At 41.1% G+C, this 23,440-nt stretch overlaps 1 protein-coding gene across 2 annotated transcripts in view; it reads right to left on the minus strand.

The window, feature by feature from the left end:
- The window catches only part of LOC139375793 (ankyrin repeat domain-containing protein 13C), a 56,108-nt gene that overhangs the window by 9,472 nt on the left and 23,196 nt on the right, over positions 1–23,440 (minus strand). For both annotated transcript variants that reach the window (XM_071117788.1, XM_071117703.1), the window contains exons 4-8: positions 6,380–6,465; positions 5,339–5,384; positions 2,751–2,817; positions 814–958; positions 495–626 (exon numbers count right to left, since the gene is read on the minus strand). In XM_071117788.1, coding sequence (XP_070973889.1) covers positions 495–626; positions 814–958; positions 2,751–2,817; positions 5,339–5,384; positions 6,380–6,465 — 476 coding nt within the window. The remainder of the gene's footprint in view (positions 1–494; positions 627–813; positions 959–2,750; positions 2,818–5,338; positions 5,385–6,379; positions 6,466–23,440) is intronic.

Below are 23,440 nucleotides of genomic sequence, written 5' to 3' on the forward strand. Positions count from 1 at the left end.
TTTATTCAGCTATGTTCAATTGTATTCTTCACACTATAAAATAATGCCACGGAATTCAAAGCAAATCTTCGTCTACAAAATTAACTAGTGTAGCCCACAGCCATATGGCATAGCCAGATCAGGTCCTAACATAAGGACAACTCAGAGTATGCTATTCTGTTCTTCTGAAATAGACTACATTTTCTTCATGTTTCTTTAGACCTGTCCAACATAAATAATGCATTTATTGTGATGTGTAGGCTATATTAAATTGATTCATTAGACTTTTTAAAATGTAAATGTTCCAAAGGTCTACATCAGTGGCTTGTAGGTTATGCATAGAAGTCAGGAGATGCTAAATATGTTTATGTTAATTAACGGTCAATTACAGTGAGACCGGCAGTTATTTGCTTGACAATCACCAACTGACAAAATATAATGACCGCCACTGCCCTAATTCTGAGAAAGATACATTTTAGGATTTGACAGAGAGAGACAGAGATGTATAAATCAACCGTTTTGTCCTCTCGGAACAGCCAGCCAGTCTGGGCTCTGGAGAAGGTGATGGACTTGGTGGAGAGAGTGGCCGAGTAAACATCGCTGCTCATAAGGATGTCCACCTCTTCCTCTGTCTCCATCTCTGACTCCTGGAACACAAGGAGCCACCGCCACGTTGGTAAGCAGGTAGAAGCCTTCTGCACACACACACACACTTCACAAAAACAGGGCTCAGAAGCTAGGTGCCCATTTTTAAAGGTGGAATAAAAAACTGTCAGGGACATTAGCTAGAGAAGTGCAAAAACAACAACTTCAGCATCAAGTCGTGTGTCTTACCTCGTGGTGTATGCGTTGGTACACCTTCTGTTCATTGTCCAGCACCACAAAGGACTCCGAGGGGATGGCGTCGCCATTGAAGATGAAGCTGAGGTCACCACGTTGGCACTTCATATCTGTGAAGTCTATGAGAGTGGTGTCCAGTCTATGACCATAGAGAGAGAAAGGTTGAATTTCAAACCACTTCATGGGTCAATATAATGTCAATAGCACCAGTATCAGCACATTAAAGCAGCACATATTGCCCAGTTCATACGTATGCTTAATGATTACTCACATCAACAGTGGGGCAAAAAAGTATTTAGTCAGCCACCAATTGTGCAAGTTCTCCCACTTAAAAAGATGAGAGAGGCCTGTAATTTTCATCATAGGTACACTTCAACTATGACAGACAAAATGAGGAAAGAAATTGAGAAAATCACATTGTAGGATTTTTAATTAATTTATTTGCAAATTATGGTGGAAAATAAGTATTAAAATAAGTACCTATGATGAAATTACAGGCCTCTCATCTTTTTAAGTGGGAGAACTTGCACAATTGGTGGCTGACTAAATACTTTTTTGCCCCACTGTATATGTGCTGCACATAGACACGAAAGGGAGAGTGAGAGGTACGACAGAGCGGAGACTTTCAACCATTGGAATGTAAATTAAGTTATGCCTTGGCCCCCCTCTCCAACTGACATTTTGAAAGCATGTTAGAGAACTTTCTTTCTTCACCACCCACTCACCACAACATGCATACACTTTCATGTGTCTGAGAATAATTATCCCTGAATCTCCAGCGTTGCATAGATTCAGAGCAGGGGAGAAGTGGGGAGGAGGGGTGGCAATTTGTGAGGCAAGTAACCTAGCAACGCCTGAAAACACTTTCATTTGTCTGTCTCTGTGTGTATGTGCGTGAGTATCACGGTATGCCAGAGCTGCGTGTTGTAAAATTCAGGCCCTTTGAAGAACAACACAGTCTGAACCTGGCTTCTTGTCAATGAACACTGAGGCTTGTAAATCTTAGCAACACAGCATACATTAACCAGCCTGCTAACAATTAAGCCAGATAACCTTACTGTATTCTGTATAGTCCAACTGGTGATGTCAGTTCGCTACTGGATGGGGAATAATTGAATGTGACGACTTGGCGCTGGGACAATTATAATGTAGTCTGTAGGGTTAGAGTAGGTGTTGGTTATCTCTTTAACTAAGTGTAATTATTTGGAGAGGGATGACGAGGTAATAGAACTGCAAACAGATGCCGTGCTGCTCAGTCACAGCAGTGCAAGAACCGATTTCACACTCTAGTTAACCGTTCTTGTCATTAGCCACCGTGCTGGGGTTGGCTTTACAGAAGCCCATAAAGCTGGGAGCGGGTGTGTTCAAGGCCAGGAATCTTTACTGAACTGAAAAGGGCTCTAAAAGCTTGAAAGTGCTTCAATAAAGGGTTTTATCAAGGCATATTGACCTTTATTATCGTGGGTTTTACCATATCTCATTGACTTTTTCAGTATAATACTAAAGCTGAGGACATCACTCAGGAGAAGCACCAGTCTAATGTTGTTGGATGGACAGAGGTGGCTCCTTGGGTTTGTCCATAGGGGAAAGCTCAATACCTGACTCTTTCTGCATGTAACGAAACTGAAGGAGAAACAGACTGGCACCCAACCAAAGCTAAAGATTGGTGAAGAACAGTGTATCAATTTTGAGCTGCGGAGGAGAAGCAACATTGTGCATTGCGTGTGTGGACAAACTTTGAACAGGCTGTAACAGCTGAGACCAGTACAGTACTGGTTAATGAATCAGTGATTAATGGTGGCACACCCATCTCTTTATTACGTGTTGAAATCTGTTTGACATGCTTATTTGTTACAATGATCTTGTCTTTTGGCTTCAAGCAAATTGTTGCTTGTTACGACATCATAAAAACAAGGGATGACTTGACTCACCTGATGTTGATCCCCTGTTTGTAGATCTTACAGGCGTCAGAGGGCAGGATTCTGGAAAGCAAAGGCACTGCAACATGGGGAAATAGATAGTCCTAAGTTTAGAAACTCCAACCACTTCAAAGTTCCTATATTCCCTCTTTCAGAGCCCATACCTGCACAGGAATATGCAGTTCTGCAGTTTAATATTTAACACTCTTTACAAGCCTACACCAGACTGTCATTAAATAATGTCCTGCACCTTATCAAGGTCTCAATCACAGAACTATAAAAGAGATGCGGAAGGTATTATGTGACTGATTTAGGTTATGTGCAAATAGGATTTGAGACCACTTTTTTGGACACCACACTATTGTCCATGTTCCAATAATTACGTTAGCATGCTGTACTATATTGCTTCATTATAAACTGGGTGGTACGAGCCCTGAATGCTGATTGGCTGAAAGCCGTGGTATATCAGACCGTATTTTTTTTAAATAAAGGAGATCGCACACTCTAGGAGCTCAGATTTAAAAAATATTTTATGTCCAACATTTCAACAAATTGTCGAGGTCACCCCCTCTCCTAGGGAGGGTGACATGGCATCAAACATGTCACCCTCCCTAGGAGAGGGGGTGACCTCGACAATTTATTGAGAGGCTGCCTGGATCTTTAACTTAAAGACCCTTGCTCCCTTCGGTCTCAACGTAGACTTTGATCTGAAGCCATTCTTGTGATTATTGTGATTTTGCTGTTGTAAATGTTTGTAGGCTTATGTAGCCAAATTGTATCTATGATCATACGCTATCCATTTATGTTTTTTGTATGCTATTTTAATATATGAGAATTAACCAATGATATCAGGCCACACCTGGCCATGATTACAGACACCTGTGTGTGTCTTTTGACACTATTTAAACAAGTCATCCCGCAGTGTTTGTCATTATACCCTGATGAAGACAGCTTGTCTGTCGAAACGTTGGACAGAAATATTTTTGCATCTGAGCTCCTAGAGTGTGCGGCTCTCCTTTATTTTTTAAAGTGTTCCACTCCGCTAGCCAGCACCTCACCTAAATAGTTGTGCGTTTCTTTCGCCTCTAGATTATATCAGACCGTATACCATGGGCATGACAAAACATTTATTTTTACGGCTAATTACTAATTACGTTGGTAACCAGTTTATAATAGCAATAAGGCACCTCGGGTATACCACACCCCCTTGGGCTATATTGCTTAATTCTAATGTATATATAAGTATGCTAGCATGGATATTGGAACAGAGCCTATGAATGCCATGTGTGCCAGCAGTGCACCTCTCTCTGAGGAAATCAATTCCCTTTGATCTGCACTAGTACAGACTGGACAACGTGTCTGTTTTATCCCCAGAATATTGAAAAGGACTGCTGGGGTCCTGGTCTCTCAATGTCTGAGGTGAAACGTTTAGAATGTTTCAGATAGAAATGGAATTAACAGAGCTGGCTCAATTCTCTGTTATATCTGTCTGCACTATAGAATTCCATCTGAATGTTCTATGATGTTTCACCCTCCTGAACAGGGATAATTTAAAAGGCATCTCCCAATACATTCTTTACATTTGAGCCCTTGCCACACAGGGGCACTCGGCTCCATCCCCTGTCAAATTCTACCAATTCACACAATCAGGATCCCTTTCTTTACTGTTGTGAACAGTCACACAATCTTTACAAGCAGGTCAATATTTAACATGGACATGTGAACACACTCTTGACTTACACTGGACATTCAGCCAAAGTCATTTGTGACATTTGTAACATTATTTTCTCTATAATGTATTCCAAGAAACGATAGGCATTACGTGAATAATGCATCTAAAAATAAGATTCATTGATTCTCTCTCTTGCGCTCGACCTCTGAATGCTCGGCTATGAAAAGCCAACTGGCATTTACTCCTAAGGTGCTGACCTTTTGCACCCTCTATAACCCCTATGATTATTATTTGACCCTGCTGGTAATTTATGAACGTTTTACATTCTGAAGAACGATATGGCATTAATGACAATGTTACAATCGCTACCCAGCACAGCCAGAAGAGGACTGGCCACCGCTTGGAGCCTGGTTCCTCTCTAGGTTTCTAGACATTGTGTTTTTTGACATTGTGCTTCTACATCTGCATTGCTTGCTCTTTGGGATTTTAGGCTGGATTTCTGTATAAGCACTCTGCTGTAAAAGGGCTTTATAAAATACATTACATTACATTTGATTAATGTACAAGTTAATAGGCCTTAGTAATGCTGGTGGTGGGATGATGTATTGCCACCACCAGGGGGAGTGTCTGTCTTTCTGTCAGTGTGGGGGGGGGGGGGGTGAGCCACTCCTTCCAGAGGATTATCTCAGGCTTGTAAACAATCTCTATTATTATTATTATTATTATAATTAGTATTATTATCGCTATTAGAGATACCACCATATTAACACAAACACACTCTGTTTAACTATGTCTACCATGCTAGTTTTTCAACTTTAATCTAAGTAGATGCACTCTGTCGTTAAAAATAAACTGATCAGTTGTAGTGAGTAGGCCTGGTTGTGGGTAATTTGATCATATACTTGTGTGGAATGCAAAGCAAACTCACCCCAGCTTTGAAAGTCCCAGTGAAGCTCCAAGTAAAAGTCTCCCAGCTGGAAAGAAACAGAATATCAATTACATTATCAATCAAAATACACCAGAGTAACAGAGGAAGAGTAGACCTGACAGACATTACCATATCAAAGATAGCCTAGTTGAGCCTCATTTTCTTCAATGAGTTTAGAATCCAATATGTAGTTAAAATGCTCTGAAATTACACAGCTGGCCCAACTAATCTCACAGTACTGACCAGAAATAAAACCTCCCGTGATGTAATATTAATAATAACGCATCACATCTCTGAGAAATATAATCCCCTGGAGTTAAGAGAGAATCTCTCTCTGACATCACAGGAATGATAATATCCTCTCATCTAACACGGGAGAGAACTGCTCTCTCATCCCTTTCCTCCATCGCGCTCTCCTTCTCTTCATCACTCAGGTTCATCCTCTTGGGGAGTCACAACTGACCTGGTAGTGGCTTATGCCCAGGGCACCAGATGTTTATGCCCACAGCGTACCCTCGACAACATCATGCCAGCCACAGTGCTGCAAGGCTCCCCAAAGCCCAGACTATCAACTGTGTGTGTGAGTGTGCAAGTGGGTGTGTGGAGTGGAGAATCTGCCTCCCCTGTGTCGTTAGAATGTTTATGAGAATGTCACCTTTCATGCAGGTTGACCCATGCAGGTTGGCCCATGTTGCTGTCTGTCTGCATAATCCCTGAGCGTAGGCGACTAGGGCGAGGGCATATTCACTGCATGTAGAGGGTCGTTCTCTGGGGGTGCTTTGTTGTGATGACAGTAGTTAGTGTGTGACTGAGTGACTGATAGCGCCTGGGTCTGTGTGTGTTTAAGACATTTTGCTACATATGGGAAATAATCCTGCAGCAACAGGAAATATAAATGATTATGTAGACATTTTTGTAGGGGTAGTTGTTAAGTGGAAATTGCAGACTTCAGAAGCCTTTTTACACCTCAAATACACTACAAGGGATCAGGGATATTAAATAACAACGGGGAAAGAGAGAGAGAGAGACTCAGTGCCGTACCTCTTTGAGGGCGTTCAGTAACTTTGGCCTCTTGTCCGCCACACTTTCTCTGGATTGCTGTTTCAGCTTCCTTAGCAGCGCTGTGACTGACAGAGAGAAGTACAGAGAGAGCGAGGAGTGAGACCACAACTACATACGGCAATAACAATCATCATTACTGGAATCTCTAGGTATTGGTCTTCAAGAGGAAGTATCCAATCAACTGCATTGCACATTGCTAAATAGAGGATCACATTTCACCATGAACTTGACCCCAATCTATACGGTATGCTTTTAAAAGCTTAGTTGCGATGACTGAATCATTTGGTGTCTGGGTAGCTAAGCATCACATCATTCAAATCTTGATCACACAGTACAGCATTGTACAGTATTAAAGCACATGGCACTGTCAATGAATTTCAATAATGGGAGAAACACACCTACTGACTGCTAATTCTAGTCCCTGATATACACTATATTGACTTCCCAGAGTGAAACGGCATAACAGGCTTTTACAACCCCCACCGACTACACTGCCGGTAGGGATCACATATATTCCAGGAAGTTCAAAGAGGGAAATGAGATGAACAATAAAGTGGACCATTAATGAGATACCTCTGTTAGCTCTTTAATGACCCGAGGGAGGACAAACAGAGCAGAGACTTTTAACCATGACAACCCAGCTTAACAAGCTTTCAGCCTAATTCCTCTCGTTTTCATACAAATAAGACCGAGCTGAAACAGCCACACCCGACTAACATTTATCTGTGGTTCAAAGAGAGGTGGGAACAACAGCTAATTGCAGTTATAGGAGGCGTCAGGGGATTAAACGACAATATGAGCAATCCACATATAATATGCTTTTAGAAGAAAACAGCTTTTATGAAATAAAAACCACAAACCTCCAATAAAAGGAATGGAATCATGTCGCAGACAAACCATATAGTGTTTAATTTGGTCATTTCAAATGCAGGGGCTGAAGTAGGCCTAATCTGTCCATTCAATCACACAGGCTGTTTTCCGAACAAACACATCCCACAATAATAAGCTAACTGTAGGCCTACACATGTATGCTTTATTCTGTGCATCCCAGGAAAATAACCTCTCCCTCAATGTCAACAAAATGAAGGAGCTGATCGTGGACTTCAGAAAACAACAGAGGAGCACCCCCCTATCCACATCGACGGGGCCGCAGTAGAGAAGATGAAAAACGTCAAGTTCCTCGTCGTACACATCACTGACAATCTGAAATGGTCCACCCATACGGAGTGGGGTAAAGAAGGCACAAAACAGTGCCTCTTCAACTTCAGGAGGCTGAAGAAATTCGGCTTGGCCCCTAAGACCCTCACAAACTTCTACAGATGCACCATGGAGAGCATCCTGTCGGGCTGTATCACCGCCTGGTACGGCAACTGCACCAAGCGCAACCACAGGACTCTCCAGAGAATGGAACGATCTGCCTAGCCTCCAGGATATCTACAGCACCTGAGCCATGGCCTGTTCACCCCGCTACCATCCAGAACACGAGGTCAGTACAGGTGCATCAAAGCTGGGACTGAGAGACTAAAAAACAGCTCATATCTCAAGGCCATCAGACTGTTAAATAGTCACCACAAGCCGGCCTTCACCCAGTACCCTGCCCTGAACATTAGTCACTTACACTTGCCGGCTACCACCCGGTTTCTCAAACCTGCACCTTAGAGGTTGCTGCCCTATGTACATAGTCATGGAACACTGGTCACTTTAATGTTTACATAGGTTTTTACCCACTTCATATGTATATACTGTATTTTAGTCAAGGCTATCCTATTCAACTATTGCTGTACATATACTATTCTATCCACGTATTCTTCAGATATATAAATTCTATCAATATACTGTACATAATGTCCACACATCCCATCATATACAGTACCAGTCAAACGTTTGGACACACCTACTCATTCCATGGTTTTTCTTTATTTTTACTATTTTCTACATTGTAGAATAATATTGAAGACATCAAAATGATGAAATAACACATATGGAATCATGTAGTAACCAAAAAAGTGTTAAACAAAACCAAAAAATATGATATATTTGAGATTCTTCAAAGTAGCCACCCTTGATGACAGCTTTGCACACTCTTGGCATTCTTTCAACAAGCTTCATGAGGTAGTCACCTGGAATGTGTTTCAATTAACAGGTGTGCCTTGTTAAAAGTTAATTTGTAGAATTTCTTTCCTTCTTACTTTGAAGAATCTCAAATAAATGTTGATTTGTTTAACACTTTTTTGGTTACTACATGATTCTATGTGTTATTTCATAGTTTTGATGTCTTAACTATTATTGTACAATGTAGGAAATAGTACAAATAAAGTAAAACCCTTGAATGAGTAGATGTGTACAAACTTTTGACTGGTATTGTGTGTGTAAATACCCCTAGACTTTTTTCACATTTTGTTACGTTACAGCCTCATTATAAATATACACACAATACCCCTTAATGACAAAGCAAAAACAGATTTATTTTTGGGGGTCAATTTATATTTAAAAAAAAATTGAAATTCACGTTTACATAAGTATTCAGACCCTTTACTCAGTACTTTGTGGAAGCACCTTTGGCTACAAGCTACAAGCTTGGCAGATTTGTATTTGGGTAGTTTTTCCCATTCTTCTCTGCAGATCCTCTTAAGCTTTGTCAGGTTGGATGAGGAGTGTTGCCGCACATCTACAGTATGTTCAGGTGAAAAACACCCCCACAGCATGATGCTGCCACCACCATGCTTCACAGTAGGAATGATCCAAGGTTTCCTCCAGACATGACGCTTGGCATTCTGGCCAAAGACTCCAAACGGGCTGTCAAGTGCCTTTTACTGAGGAGTGGCTTCTGTCTGGCGACTCTACCATAAAGGCATGATTTGTAGAGTGTTGTAGAGATGTTTGTCCTTCTGGAAGGTTCTCCCATCTCCACAGAGGAACTCTAGAGCACTGTCAGAGTGACCATCGGGTTCTTGGTCACCTCCCTGACCAAGACCCTTCTCCCCCGATTGCTCAGTTTGGCTGGGCAGCCAGCTCTAGGAAGAGTCCTAGGTTGTTCCAAACTTCTTCCATTTAGGAATGATGGAGGCCACTGTGTTCTTGGGGACCTTCAATGCTGCAGAAATGTTTTGGTACCCTTCCCCCGATCTGTGCCTCGACACAATCCTGTCTCGGAGCTCTACGGACAATTTTTTCACCCTCATGGCTTGGTTTTTGCTCTGACATGCACTGTCAACTGTTGGACCTTATATAGACAGGTGTGTGTGCCTTTCCATAACATGTCCAATCAATTGAATTTACCACAGGTGGACTCCAATCAAGTTGTAGAAACATCTCAAGGATGATCAATGGAAACAGAATGCACTTGAGCCCAATTTCGAGTCTCATGGCAAAGTGACTGAAAACTTATGTAAATGTGATATTTAAGTTTTTCTAAAAAACTGTTTTTGCTTATGGGGTATTGTGTTCAGATTATCGAGGATTTCTATTTAGAATAAGGCTGTAACGTAATCAAATGTGGAAAAAGTCAAGGGTTCTGAATTCTTTCCGAAGGCATTGTATCTACACATATATGATGGGATGTGTAGACAATATTGTACATTTTTTTAGACTCCGGACTGACATATTTCTATATTTTTTTAATTCCGTTCTCTTACTTTTAGATGTGTGTATTGTTAGATATTACTGTACTGTTGGAGCTAGAAACACAAGCATTTCGATATATCCCCAATAATATCTGCTAAATATGTGTACGCGACCAATAAAATTTGATTTGAGTTCACAGACCCAAAGAGGAAACCAAAGGAAGCGGAGACATTGGTGTTGTTAATGAAACTAGGCCACGGGGGCCAAGCTCTGTGGCCAAACACACACACGAGCTGGGCTATGTTTTGGTGTTTTGGGGGCCAGACATCTCTCTGTTTTTCCCAGGCCTGGTTGCCTAATGAGAGGCGACAGGCTCCGGATGGGCGAGCCTCCTGATCCTCACCGCCCCTCGGTGGGAGAGACCAGAGAGGGGAGAGGAGGGAGGAATAACTCACCATCTGCCCACAGACCACCCAGCATAAATGGGCCGAGCTGACACGGACCTCAACACTGGACCACCTCTCTATAATTAGGCCTATTCACCCTCATACAGACCAAATCATGGCTATAGAAGCAATTTCCTGTCTGAAATGGGTCTGGATTGTTAATAATAAATCATAATAGATAATGTATTATTAATGCTAATGAATCCACCACATAACCAAGACCTGAAATAATATTGTTTATCCAACACGCCTCCACCAGTGAAAAATGAACTACACCTGTCAGCCAGCTTTCGAGTAGCAGGGAGAGGACAGTAAATATTGACACAGTGTAAGCACTAGGCAGCACCTAGGCTTCACTGCAGGCAAAATACCTATTCATTATTGGCGGCACAACAGAACAGGCTAAGCTAGCAGTCGGTCATAGACAGAGCAGGGCGCTCCAGTTTTCCAGTTCTCCTGCCACATCAGAGGCTATGGGACAAATCACTTCCATCTCCATTGCGCTTTGATGGCAGAATTCCCCTGCCATTCTCATCAAAGCACCCAGCAGGGCGCTGGACAGTAAAAGCCCCATATGATAAGCCACCATAGCGCCAAACCCAGGGGACCAGAGCCTGCATTTGAACTATTTCATAGGCTGCTGCATTGTGATTTATGTGAGCACTTAGGGCTAGATGTCAGCCATCCTAATGAGAGTAATAAACTAATGACTTTCATGTGATTATAATGAGAGAGAAATAAAAAGCATGATTGTTTTTTACATGATTGTAAAAGATGGGGAGGGCAGTCACTACAAAGGATATGTAATTCAATATTCCATCATGTGAAGTGAGATCAACAGAACAGAAACAGTAGAATAGCTAGCTAGTATCCATTTCCTAGGCTTTTGTGTCTCCTGATGGACGGTGGACAACTGTCCATCCATCTCTCTCACACAGATCTAGAAAGAGACACCTATTAACACCATTAGGCAGAATGTTTTAATTTAGTTAGCATATTGTGACTGAGGAAATAACCATCTTCAAATCAAACTTTATTTGTCACATGCGCCGAATACAACAAGTGTAGACCTTACCATGAAATGCTTACTTACAAGCCCTTAACCAACAGTGCAGTTCAAGAAGAGTTAAGAAAATATTTACTAAATAAACAAAAGTAAAAAATTATAAAAAGTAAACAAAATAACAATAATGAGGCTATATACAGGGGGTCCAGGTAATTTGTACATGTAGGTAGGGGTGAAGTGCCTATGCATAAATAATAAACAGTGAGTGCAGCCGTGCACAAAACAAATGTAGGGGGGGGGGGATCTTGTTCAGCAGTCTTGTGGTTTGGGGGTAGATGCTGTTAAGGAGCCTTTGTCCTATACTTGGCGCTCCAATACCACTTTTTATTTTTTTTATTTCACCTTCATTTAACCAGGTAGGCTAGTTGAGAACAAGTTCTCATTTACAACTGCCACCTGGCCAAGATAAAGCAAAGCAATGCGACAGAAACAACAACACAGAGTTACACATGGAATAAACAAAACATACAGTCAATAATACAGTAGAAAAAAAGAAAACAAAAAGTATATATACAGTGAGTCCAAATGAGGTAAGATAAGGGAGTTAAGGCAATAAATAGGCCATGGTGGCAAAGTAATTATAATATAGCAATTAAACACTGGAATGGTAGATGTGCAGAAGATGAATGTGCAAGTAGAGATACTGGGGTGCAAAGGAGCAAGATAAATAAATAAATACAGTATGGGGGTGAGGTAGATAGATGGGCTGTTTACAGGTGGGCTATGTACAGATGCAGTGATCTGTGAGCTGCTCTGGCAGCTGGTGCTTAAAGCTAGTGAGGGAGATATGAGATATGCTTGCAGAGAAAACAGTCTATGACTTGGGTGTAAAACATTTGGAATCTTCCTGAAATTGAGGAAAACATCACTCCAAATAAGACCAAGAAAAAGATGGTGATGGAGAAGATAAAAGGCCTATCTTCACATCATGAGACAGGAAGACCGGTGATAGAAACAGTGATAGGCTTTTAGTGAGCACATAAATTTGACACACAGTTGTGTGAAAAAAAAGCATGTGGACTGTGGACAAGTATATAGGGAGAAAACACATAACTATGTTCCTGCTGTAAAACTTACTAATTTGCTAAAATCTGCTACCTGCTATCTGTGGTGAACAAAGCGTTGACCAACTTTTGGTTGTGAAACAACCGGCTAACAATTTATTCACTTCTGTTTTGGATTTACAGTGCTTTCAGAAAGTATTCACACTCCTTGACTTTTTACATATTTTGTTGTGTTACAGTCTGAATTTGGATTGGTTTAAATTGAAATTTTGTGTCACTGACCTACACACAATAGCCCATAATGTCAAAGTGGAATTCTGTTTTTAGAAATGTTTACAAATTAGCGGCCCAACTTTCACTGGGGACATGACCCCACCACATTCTGAAATGGCATTTTTGCCCCCCCTCCCAGTTTCAACATTGTACTGTGATACATTAAGGGTGTGCTTTAGGACCACGCGGACACCACAGAACGTACGGATAGGCTGTGTGAAGGCAAAGCTTCTGAAAGGCTGGTTTATAGGAGAGATGAACAGAGGCAGGTGCTGTCTGTGTGTTGGGCATTTTCTCTGAGTTGTAAAAGCAAGCAGTGCAGAAATTGGCTACTCTTTATTTGGCTGATGCAAGGTAACTGCTGTTTGACTTAACAGGAAGTAGCTAATGTTTCATCCCCTCTCGACTGAAGTTCTGTCTGAAGTGAATGATTTTGCTACAGTAGCTACCACAAACAGTTCAGCGATAGCCTCTAGCTATCTCAGTATCTGTCAGGTAGCAGTATAACAGCTGTTGTGTGTATGGAAATATTTTGTAGCCTTTGTTTTGTCCTGTTTCAACAGAAGTAAATTAACTTGGCTAGTTTTCGCCAGTTGATGTAGCTACCATTAGAGCTAGCCAAAAGTTGGCTAACATTAGCTAGCTCACTAACTTAACCCTCAATCACATTAGACCTAAGTCAAATGATGAAACCAGTGGCCAAATTAATGAAGACCAATACTTATGTTTTTTGACAGCGCAATGTATGTATTTTATTACAGTCAATATAGCAAAGTAACGTTATTGATGTGTCAGTTTCCCTAGCTAATTCTCTACTCCGACACGGCTTAAACAGCTCTACAGGCTTCAATGTCATGGCGCACAGTCAGTACACAACACTATGCTCATCATGTCTTAGCAGCATCAGATTGTGACAGGAGTCCCAGCAGGGTCAGACAGCCAGGGAAGACTAGTGAATTTTGCAGTATATTAAAACAATCAGTGAATTGATACAAAGTTCCATCTTGAGTTAATGGTAGGCCTACAGTAGCGATCTAGAAGAAAAAGAAACGCACACCTATTAAGACAAGGTGCTGGCTAGCGGAGTAGAAAACTTGAAAATAAAAGAGAGCCGCACACTCTAGGAGCTCAGATGCAAAAATGTAATTACCAACGTTTCGACAGCCAAGCGGTCTTCATCAGGGTGATGGTCACCCTTATGAAGACAGGCTCTCTTTTATTTTCAAGGCCTACAGTAGCTACATGACTAAAGCTTAAAGCTACAGTCTGGGATCTGGGAATAATGGTGACTTCAATTATTGAACCATTATATTATCCAAGAATAGAATCAATGTATAAATGTACACCAAGGTCATTCTTTGTCATGCTTTATAGCAGGATCAGATGGTGACAGGGGTCTCAGCAGGGTCAGGCAACCAGGGAAGACCAGTCTGTGGTGTCGCAAAGGTGAACTTTTGCAGATGCAACACTTTATTCTCTCTGTGCAGCAAACACTGGACAAGCCAGAAACTTCAAACATTGAAACTATTTTAAGGAAGTCTGACAAACCTATAAAGTTTATTTCCACATTGTATCAAGGGTTGATAGAGGCTTTTCCTGATGATACAAAACATGTACAACTAAAATGTAAGGAAGACCTAGGAGACACTATTGATGATGATGAATAGATACATACAGTGCATTCGAAAAGTATTCAGACCCCTTCCCTTTTTACTCATTTTGTTACATTACAGCCTTATTCTAAAATGGATTAAATATTTTTTCCCCCTCAATCTACACACAATACCCCACAATGACAAAGCGAAAACAGGTTTTTAGAACATTTTGCAAATTTTATACACTCAGAAATGTCATTCCTCTGCTGGAGGTGTAAAACACAAGAGGACATATTTGCATAATGTTATGCTCTTGTGAAGCTGGCTGAATTCTGGCAAAGAGTATGTTCTTTTAACTCAGCAGGTCTACAGATTCTCCCTTCTCCTTTTTTACTTGGAAATGTTGATACTTATCAGATAAAATTGTGTAGCCTAGCATTTATAGCACATAAGAAATGCATTGCCATTAATTGGATGGTTGGTTATCCTCCCACAATGTCACAATGGATGGCAGAAATGTCAAGTTATGTATCACTAGATTAGATGTAGTACAAGATTAAGGGTATACTTTGCAACTTTCACAAGGTATGGATGCCTTCTATGGAATACTGTAAGACAAAAATAGTCTGTATTGACAACATGCCCACGTCAGGGGAGCTACCTCTTTAGGCAATCCCTAGCTGCTGGGCTGCTCAGTCCTGGCCCTGGGGGTCTACCGTACTGTTGGTTGTCACTCTGGCCTTGGCCTAACACCTGGAAACAATAATGAATGTTTCACTAAGATCCTAAAGCTGAGTGGGATGTGTTGGGGTGCTGCAGGGTGGCGAACGCCTAGGGGAAGGATGGGGCGATCCAGCTATATTGTATGCAAGTAAAAAGAGCTCTACGGTACTTTTAGGCATATATGAATTACAGTGCCCTCTGTACATTTTTGGGACAATGAAGCATTTTTCTTTTCAAAGTTTGAAATTAAACAATGATTATGAAGTTAAAGTACAGGCGGTCAGCTTTAATTTGAGGTTATTTTCATCCATATCGGGTAAAGCGTTTAGAAATTTCAGCACTTTCTGTACATAGTCCCGTCCCCCCCAATTTAGGGAGGAAGGAAGTCTGTACAGAATAGGGTTGTTTGAGGCAATTCCAACACAACACATCACTGAGTGCCACGCATGGTGGTGGCTGCCTCATGTTATGACATTGAATGTTTCTGAAAATCTATGGCTTGAAAATCTATGGCAAGACTTGAAAATGGCTGTTTAGCAATGACCAACTTAAGAGAGCTTGAAGAGTTTGAAAAATAATAAATGTGCAAATATTGTACAATCCAGGTGTGCAAAGCGCTTAGAGAGAGACTTACCCAGAAAGACTCAGCTGTAATCACTGCTGAAGGTGATACTAACATGTATTGGTGTGAATACTTATATAAATTAAATATTTCTGTATTGAATTTTCAATAAGTTTGCAAAAATGTCACTGTCATTATGGGATATTGTGTGTAGATGGGTGAGATTTTTTATTTATTTAATCCATTTTGAATTCAGGTTGTAACACAACAAAATGTGGAATAAGTCAAGGGGTATGAATACTTTCTGATGGCACTGTATGTGTCACGACTTCCGCTGAAGTCGGTCCCTCTCCTTGTTCGGGCGGCGTTCGGCGGTCGACGTCACCGGCCTTCTAGCCATCACCGATCCACTTTTCATTTTCGATTTGTTTTGTCTTTGTCTTACACACCTGGTTTCAATTCCCCAATTAGTTGTTCATTATTTAACCCTCTGTTCCCCCACTTCTGTTTGTGAGTAATTGTTTGTATGTAGTATGGTCCGTTAATGTGGGCTCTCTTTATTGTATCGCATTTGTATATTTTGAGTAAAGTACGTTTATTTACTTATATCTGCTGTCCTGCGCCTGACTCCTCTACACCAGCTACACACAGACCACATTACAGTAAGTCTTTGCCTGACTCAAACGTTATTATTTTGCTGCTCTATCCCCAGCTAGTAACTTTGGTTCCTTGGAAGTTGTGGGAACTTACATTTTTGGATTCCCATCAGTTCTGGGAAAGAATCCATATGTTTTTTGACCGGTAAAAAGGAAACAATTTGAAATGTTCTGAGAAAATGTAGCCTAGTCTGTAAACGTACATTTTTAGATTGCAGGGAGGTTTTGAGAATGTTTTACTATGGTTCTCTGAAAGTTTTCCTATGAGGTTTTATTAACGTTCTGAGAATGGAAATTACAGGTTAAGGTAATTAAATAACGTTCTGAGAACATAAGACTTAACACCAGGCCTCCCGAGTGGCTCATTAGTCTAAGGCATTGCATCAGAGTGTTAGCTGTGCCACTAGAGATTCTGGGTTCGAGTCCAGGCTCTGTCGCAGCCGGCCATGACCAGGAGACCCATGGGGCGGCGCACAATTGGCCCAGCGTCGTCCAGGTTAGGGGATGGTTTGGCTGGCAGGGATGTCCTTGTCCCATCACGCACTAGTGACTCCTGTGGTTGGCCTGGCGCAGTGCAAGCTGACACGGTCGCCAGGTGCATGGTGTTTCCTTGGTTCGGCTGGCATCAGGGTTAAGTGGGCATTGTGTCAAGAAGCAGTGCGGCTTGGTTGGGTTGTGTTTCGGGGGACGCACGGCTCTCGACCTTAGCCTCTCCCGAGTCCATACGGGAGTTGCAGCGATGAGACAAGATTGTAACTACAAAAATTGGATACCACAAAATTGAGGAGAAAAGAGGATTTTTTTTTTTTAAGAAATAAGACTTAATAACACTGCTGGCTTAGTTTGGGTTAACTGTTTTGAACTCCAAGCACAGGTAGGACACTTGAAAACAAACATTTATTTTTTATTGTGAGATTTAAACCTACGATCTTCTGCTCTCAATCTATGGAATTAGTCTACAGCGCCACAAGGATGGAGCTACCTAAGCTTTTAATTTTTGTCTATTCAAACAGACCCCATTTCAAAGGAAACTAGCACTCATTAAGATCAGGTGTGGCCAATTAGTGGGCGAAGCCAACACACCTGAACACACTTAACAAGATAGAGGGTAGAGTTTTGTTGATGCCGAGAACGGAATGTATATGTTTTAAAATAACATTCTTAGAATGTTCTTTGAACCTTAGTATTTTCTTGTGGGTTTTTATGGTAAGTTTTCTTAATGTGAACATGACTTTAAATAGAACCATGAGGAAACATGCAGAAAACGTTTTGCTGAAGTACTGAAATTCTCACCTAAGAAACATGATTCTCAGAACGTTATGTGCTAGCACAAAAAGTAAATGAGAGATTGGATCATCTCTAACCAATCAGAGTAGCAAAGCCAATGACACATTTTCTTTTTTGGGGGGGGGGGGTTAGAATGTTAGAATGGTAATCGTCGTGGTACTAAGATCCAGCCTCATTGCGGAGGAGAAATTAACATATGTGGGAGTGGTGTAGCATTTGCCGGGAGAAAGGAGTTTGGGTGGTCAGGCAATATACAGTAAGTCTACCATCTGGCTAAAAACAAACAGATTCAGTACTGGTCTGGTCTTTTTATAAAGGCACTTTGAATATGGGATTTTAGAATCTCTAAAAAGACCAGATCACTACTTCCTGGAAAAGTGTGATATCAGCAACTTTCAGTGGCCTCATTCATTCAGATGTTTCCATCCTCACACAGACAGCTGCCACTTCCCTACCAGACCAAGAGAAGTGCTGACCTGCTAATGTATCTAAAACACTGTGCATTGCATTGCTTTTCTAGGCTAGCCATGTTAGCTAGCTTTTACATGTTTATGACACTGAATATGGAAAACTGTTCATTACTACTCTCCTGCCTTACTGACAGCCAGGTCATATGACAGGGCCAGGCCTATACACCTACTGTAGTCATTTACAAGATTTGCAGGAACTGAGTCAACAGCTAAGAATAAAAGTGATTCATTTAAGTGAGGGTGGCGTGGCAGTGTGATAAGAGACCCATGATGCCTTGGAACTACACAGTTAGTGAGTCAGAAGGTAGGTGTGCGCATCAACCAACACAGGTCGAAGTGTAGTAGAACATCAAATAATAAAAAATAATTTGAAATAATGAGTGCCTCTCTCCTTTAAAACAGTTACCAAGTAACACAGACCAAATGGATGGTGGGTATCCATAGACCCTGGAGATCAAATTTAATTTGTCACATACAGTGCCTTGCAAAAGTATTCACCCCCCTTGCCGTTTTTCCTATTTTGTTGCATTACAACCTGTAATTTAAATGGATTTAATTTGGATGTCATGTAATGGACATAAACAAAATAGTCCAAATTGGTAAAGTGAAATTTAAAAAATAACTTTTTCAAAAAATTCTACAAAATAAAAAACTGAAAAATGGTGCGTGCTATGAAGCCCCTAAATAAGATCTGGTGCAACCAATTACCTTCAGAAGTCACATAATTAATTAAATAAAGTCCACCTGTGTGCAATCACATAAGTGTCACATGATCTGTCACATGATCTCAGTATATATATATATATATATATATATATATACACACACATACATACACACACACACGCCTGTTCTGAAAGGCCCCAGAGTCTGCAACACCACTAAGCGGCACCATGAAGACCAAGGGGCTCTCCAAACAGGTCAGGGACAAAGTTGTGGAGAAGTACAGATCAGGGTTGGGTTATAAAAAAAAATATCAGAAACTTTGAACATCCCACGAAGCACCATTAAATCCATTACTAAAAAATGGAAAGAATATGGTACAAAACAAACCTGCCAAGAGAGGGCCGCCCACCAAAACTCACAACCAGGCAAGGAGGGCGTTAATCAGAGAGGCAACCAAGAGACCAAAGATAACCCTGAAGGAGCTGCAAAGCTACACAGCGGAGATTGAAGCATCTGTCCATAGGACCACTTTAAGCCATACACTCCACAGAGCTGGGTTTTACGGAAGTGGCCAGAAAAAAAGCCATTGCTTAAAGACAAAAATAAGCAAACACGTTTGGTGTTCGCCAAAGGTCATGTGGGAGACTCCCCAAACATATGGAAGAAGGTACTCTGGTCAGATGAGAGTAAAATGTAGCTTCTTGGCCATCAAGGAAAACGCTATGTCTGGCACAAACCCAACACCTCTCATCACCCCAAGAACACCATCATGCTGTGGGGATGTTTTTCCATCGGCAGGGACTGGGAAACTGGTCAGAATTGATGGAATGATGGATGGCGCTAAATACAGGGAAATTCTTGAGGGAAACCTATTTCAGTCTTCCAGAGATTTGAGACTGGGACGGAGGTTCACCTTCCAGCAGGACAATTTTATATTTTCTTTCACCTTTATTTAACCAGGTAGGCCAGTTGAGAACAAGTTCTCATTTACAACTGCGACCTGGCCAAGACCCTGTCAATGACCCTAAGCATACTACTAAAGCAACTCTTGAGTGGTTTAAGGGGAAACATTTAAATGTCTTGGAATGGTCTAGTCAAAGCCCAGACCTCAATCCAATGTGTCGTCTGCACACTTGATGATTGAGTTGGAGGAGTGCGTGGCCACGCAGTCATGGGTGAACATGAAGTACAGGAGGGGGCTGAGCACGCATCCTTGTGGGGCAACAGTGTTGAGGATCAGCAAAGTGAAGGTGTTGTTTCCTATCTGAGTTCACAACAATCGAATGTTCTGCTTTTTAGGGGAAACGGAAAGAGAGCCTGTGACGCGACTTCCGCTTTTGGACATTAACAAGGCGACACACCACATTTTCTGGATTGGTTGAACAGTGCAGAAGAGAACCTCCCGTCAGTTTTTTTCCCAAGGCCAGTATATAGAGGTTCTAGTTTCCGGTGTTTCTTTTACGCCTGCTACATAGATAGCCATGCACGGTACACATTACAGAAGGCAGCCATGGTGTACTCTGCTCTCCAGTGTACAGTGGGGCAAAAAAGTATTGTCAGCCACCAATTGTGCAAGTTCTCCCACTTAAAAAGACGAGAGAGACCTGTAATTTTTCATCATAAGTACACTTCAACTATGACAGACAAAATGAGAAACAAAATTCCAGAAAATCACATTGTAGGATTTTTAATGAATTTATTTGCAAATTATGGTGGAAAATAAGTATTTGGTCACCTACAAACAAGCAAGATTTCTGGCTCTCACAGACCTGTAACTTCTTCTTTAAGAGGCTCCTCTGTCCTCCACTCGTTACCTGTATTAATGGCACCTGTTTGAACTTATCAGTATAAAAGACACCTGTCCACAATCTCAAACAGTCACACTCCAAACTCCACTATGGCCAAGAGCAAAGAGCTGTCAAAGGACACCAGAAACAACATTGTAGACCTGCACCAGGCTGGGAAGACTGAATCTGCAATAGGTAAGCAGCTTGGTTTTTTAAAATTCATTAAAAATTCTACAATGTGATTTTCTGGATTTTTTTTCTCATTTTGTCTGTCATAGTTGAAGTGTACCTATGATGAAAATTACAGGCCTCTCTCGTCTTTTTAAGTGGGAGAACTTGCACAATTGGTGGCTGACTAAATACTTTTTTGCCCCACTGTATGCATCCCACTCAAGGTACAGTACATACCACAGGATTGCCTGTCCCCCTTTATAACTCAACCACAAACCCAAAGAAACCCATCAAAGCACACTCCCCCTCCCATAGATGTACTGTCAGGATCCATGGGAAGAAAGAGGGAGAATCATACAATACATCAGGCTTCTTACACACCCAAAAGATATCAAAGCTGGCCATAGAGGGAGGAGGTTAGAGTTTTTATGATCTAAAATGCAGTGTGTTCTTGAAGAATGAGAAATGTCAGTCAGAGGAAATGTATGCTTCTCATGACTCGGCTAACGTTACTCTGACCAGCAGAAGTTCACAAGGCTAGAGACAATGATGAACAGCCAAATGAAAGAGACAAGGGGAAGAAAGTAAAACATAGTTTACATTTTTTTTTTATCCTAGTCCTTTTTTAAGTGCAATGTTCCATTATGGCCTCTAACTCACTTTAGCAGTTCAAAAGCTCCCTTTGTGGCGAGTTAAGTCCAGAACAGACCTGTGGTATGGTCACGTTCAGAGTGACAGAATGCAGTCTCAGCCTGTCAAAATGATCTTCTTTGTACTTTGATTCACAACCAAGAGTAGGGTGACAACACGGGCACTTTACTGCTTTACAACAGGACAGAGGTTAGAAATAAAAATACAAATATGGGGTCAAAATGATGTGACAGATATACAGTTGAAGTCAGAAGTTTACATACATACAAATACATTAGTATTTGGTAGCATTGCCTTTAAAATGTTTAACTTGGGTCAAACGTTTCAGGTAGCCTTCCACAAGCTTCCCACAATAAGTTGGGTGAATTTTGGCCCATTCCTCCTGACAGAGCTGGTGTAACTGAGTCAGGTTTGTAGGCATCCTTGCTCGCATGCACTTTTTCAGTTCTGCCCACAAATCTTCTATAGGGTTGAGGTCAGGGCTTTGTGATGGCCACTCCAATACCTTGACTTTGTTGCCCTTAAATCATTTTGCCACAACTTTGGAAGTATGCTTGGGGTCATTGTCCATTTGGAAGACCCATTTGCGACCAAGCTTTAACTTCCTGACTGATGTCTTGAGATATTGCGTCAATATATCCACATAATTTCCCCCCCTCATGATACCATCTATTTTGTGAAGTGCACCAGTCCCTCCTGCAGCAAAGCACCACCACAACATAATGCTGCCACCCAAGTGCTTCACGGTTGGGATGGTGTTCTTCGGCTTGCAAGCCTCACCCTTTTTCCTCCAAACATAATGATGGTCATTATGGCCAAACAGTTCTATTTTTGTTTCATCAGACCAAAGGATATTTCTCCAAAAAGTACGATCTTTGTCCCCATGTGCAGTTGCAAACCGTAGTCAGGCTTATTTCTTCTTTTGATTTTCCCGTGATGTCAAGCAAAGAGGCACTGAGTTTGAAGGTAGGCCTTGAAATACATCCACAGGTACACCTCCAATTGACTAAAATTATGTAAATTAGTCTATCAGAAGCTTCTAAAGCCATGACATAATTTTCGGGAATTTTCCAAGCTTTTTAAAGGCATGGTCAATTTAGTGTATGTAAACTTCTGACCCACTGGAATTGTGATACAGTGAAATAATCTGTCTGTAAACAATTGTTGGAAAAATTACTTGTGTCATGCACAAAGTAGTTGTCGGTCGACCGATTATGATTTTTCAATGCCGATACCGTTTAATCGGCCGATTAAAATATTTTTTTTTACAAAAAAATGTATTTGTAATAATGACAATTACAACAATACTGAATGAACACTTATTTTAACTTAATATAATACATCAATACAAATCAATTTAACCTCAAATAAATAATGAAACATGTTCAATTTGGTTTAAATAATGCAATAACTAAGTGTTGGAGGAAAAATAAAAGTGTGCCATGTAAGAAAGCTAACGTTTAAGTTCCTTGCGCAGAAGATGAGAACATATGGAAGCTGGTGGTTCCTTTTAACATGAGTCTTCAATATTCCCAGTTAAGAAGTTTTAGGTTGTAGTTATTATAGGAATTATAGGACTATTTCCCTCTATACCATTTGTATTTCATTAACCTTTGACTATTGGATGTTCTTATAGGCACTTTAGTATTGCCAGTGTAACAGTATAGCTTCCGTCCCTCTCCTCGCTACTACCTGGGCTTGAACCAGGAACACAACGACAACAGCCACCCTCGAAGCATCGTTACCCATGCAGAACAAGGGAAACAACCACAGGCTCAGAGCGAGTGACATTTGAAATAATATTAGCGAGCGCTAACTAGCCAGCCATTTCACTTCGGTTACACCAGCCTCATCTCGGGAGTTGATAGGCTTGAAGTCATAAACAGCGCAATGCTTGACGCACAACGAAGAGCTGCTGGCAAAACGCACAAAAGTGCTGTTTGAATGAATGTTTACGCGCCTGCTTCTGCCTACCACTGCTCAGTCAGATACTTAGATACTTGTATGCTCAGTCAGATTATACGCAATGCAGGACACGCTAGATAATATCTAGTAATATCATCAACCATGTGTAGTTAACTAGTGATTATGATTGATTGATTGTTTTTTATAAGATAAG

This window comes from Oncorhynchus clarkii, chromosome 1, assembly GCF_045791955.1.
Source record: "Oncorhynchus clarkii lewisi isolate Uvic-CL-2024 chromosome 1, UVic_Ocla_1.0, whole genome shotgun sequence".
In the NCBI taxonomy this organism is placed as follows: domain Eukaryota; kingdom Metazoa; phylum Chordata; class Actinopteri; order Salmoniformes; family Salmonidae; genus Oncorhynchus; species Oncorhynchus clarkii.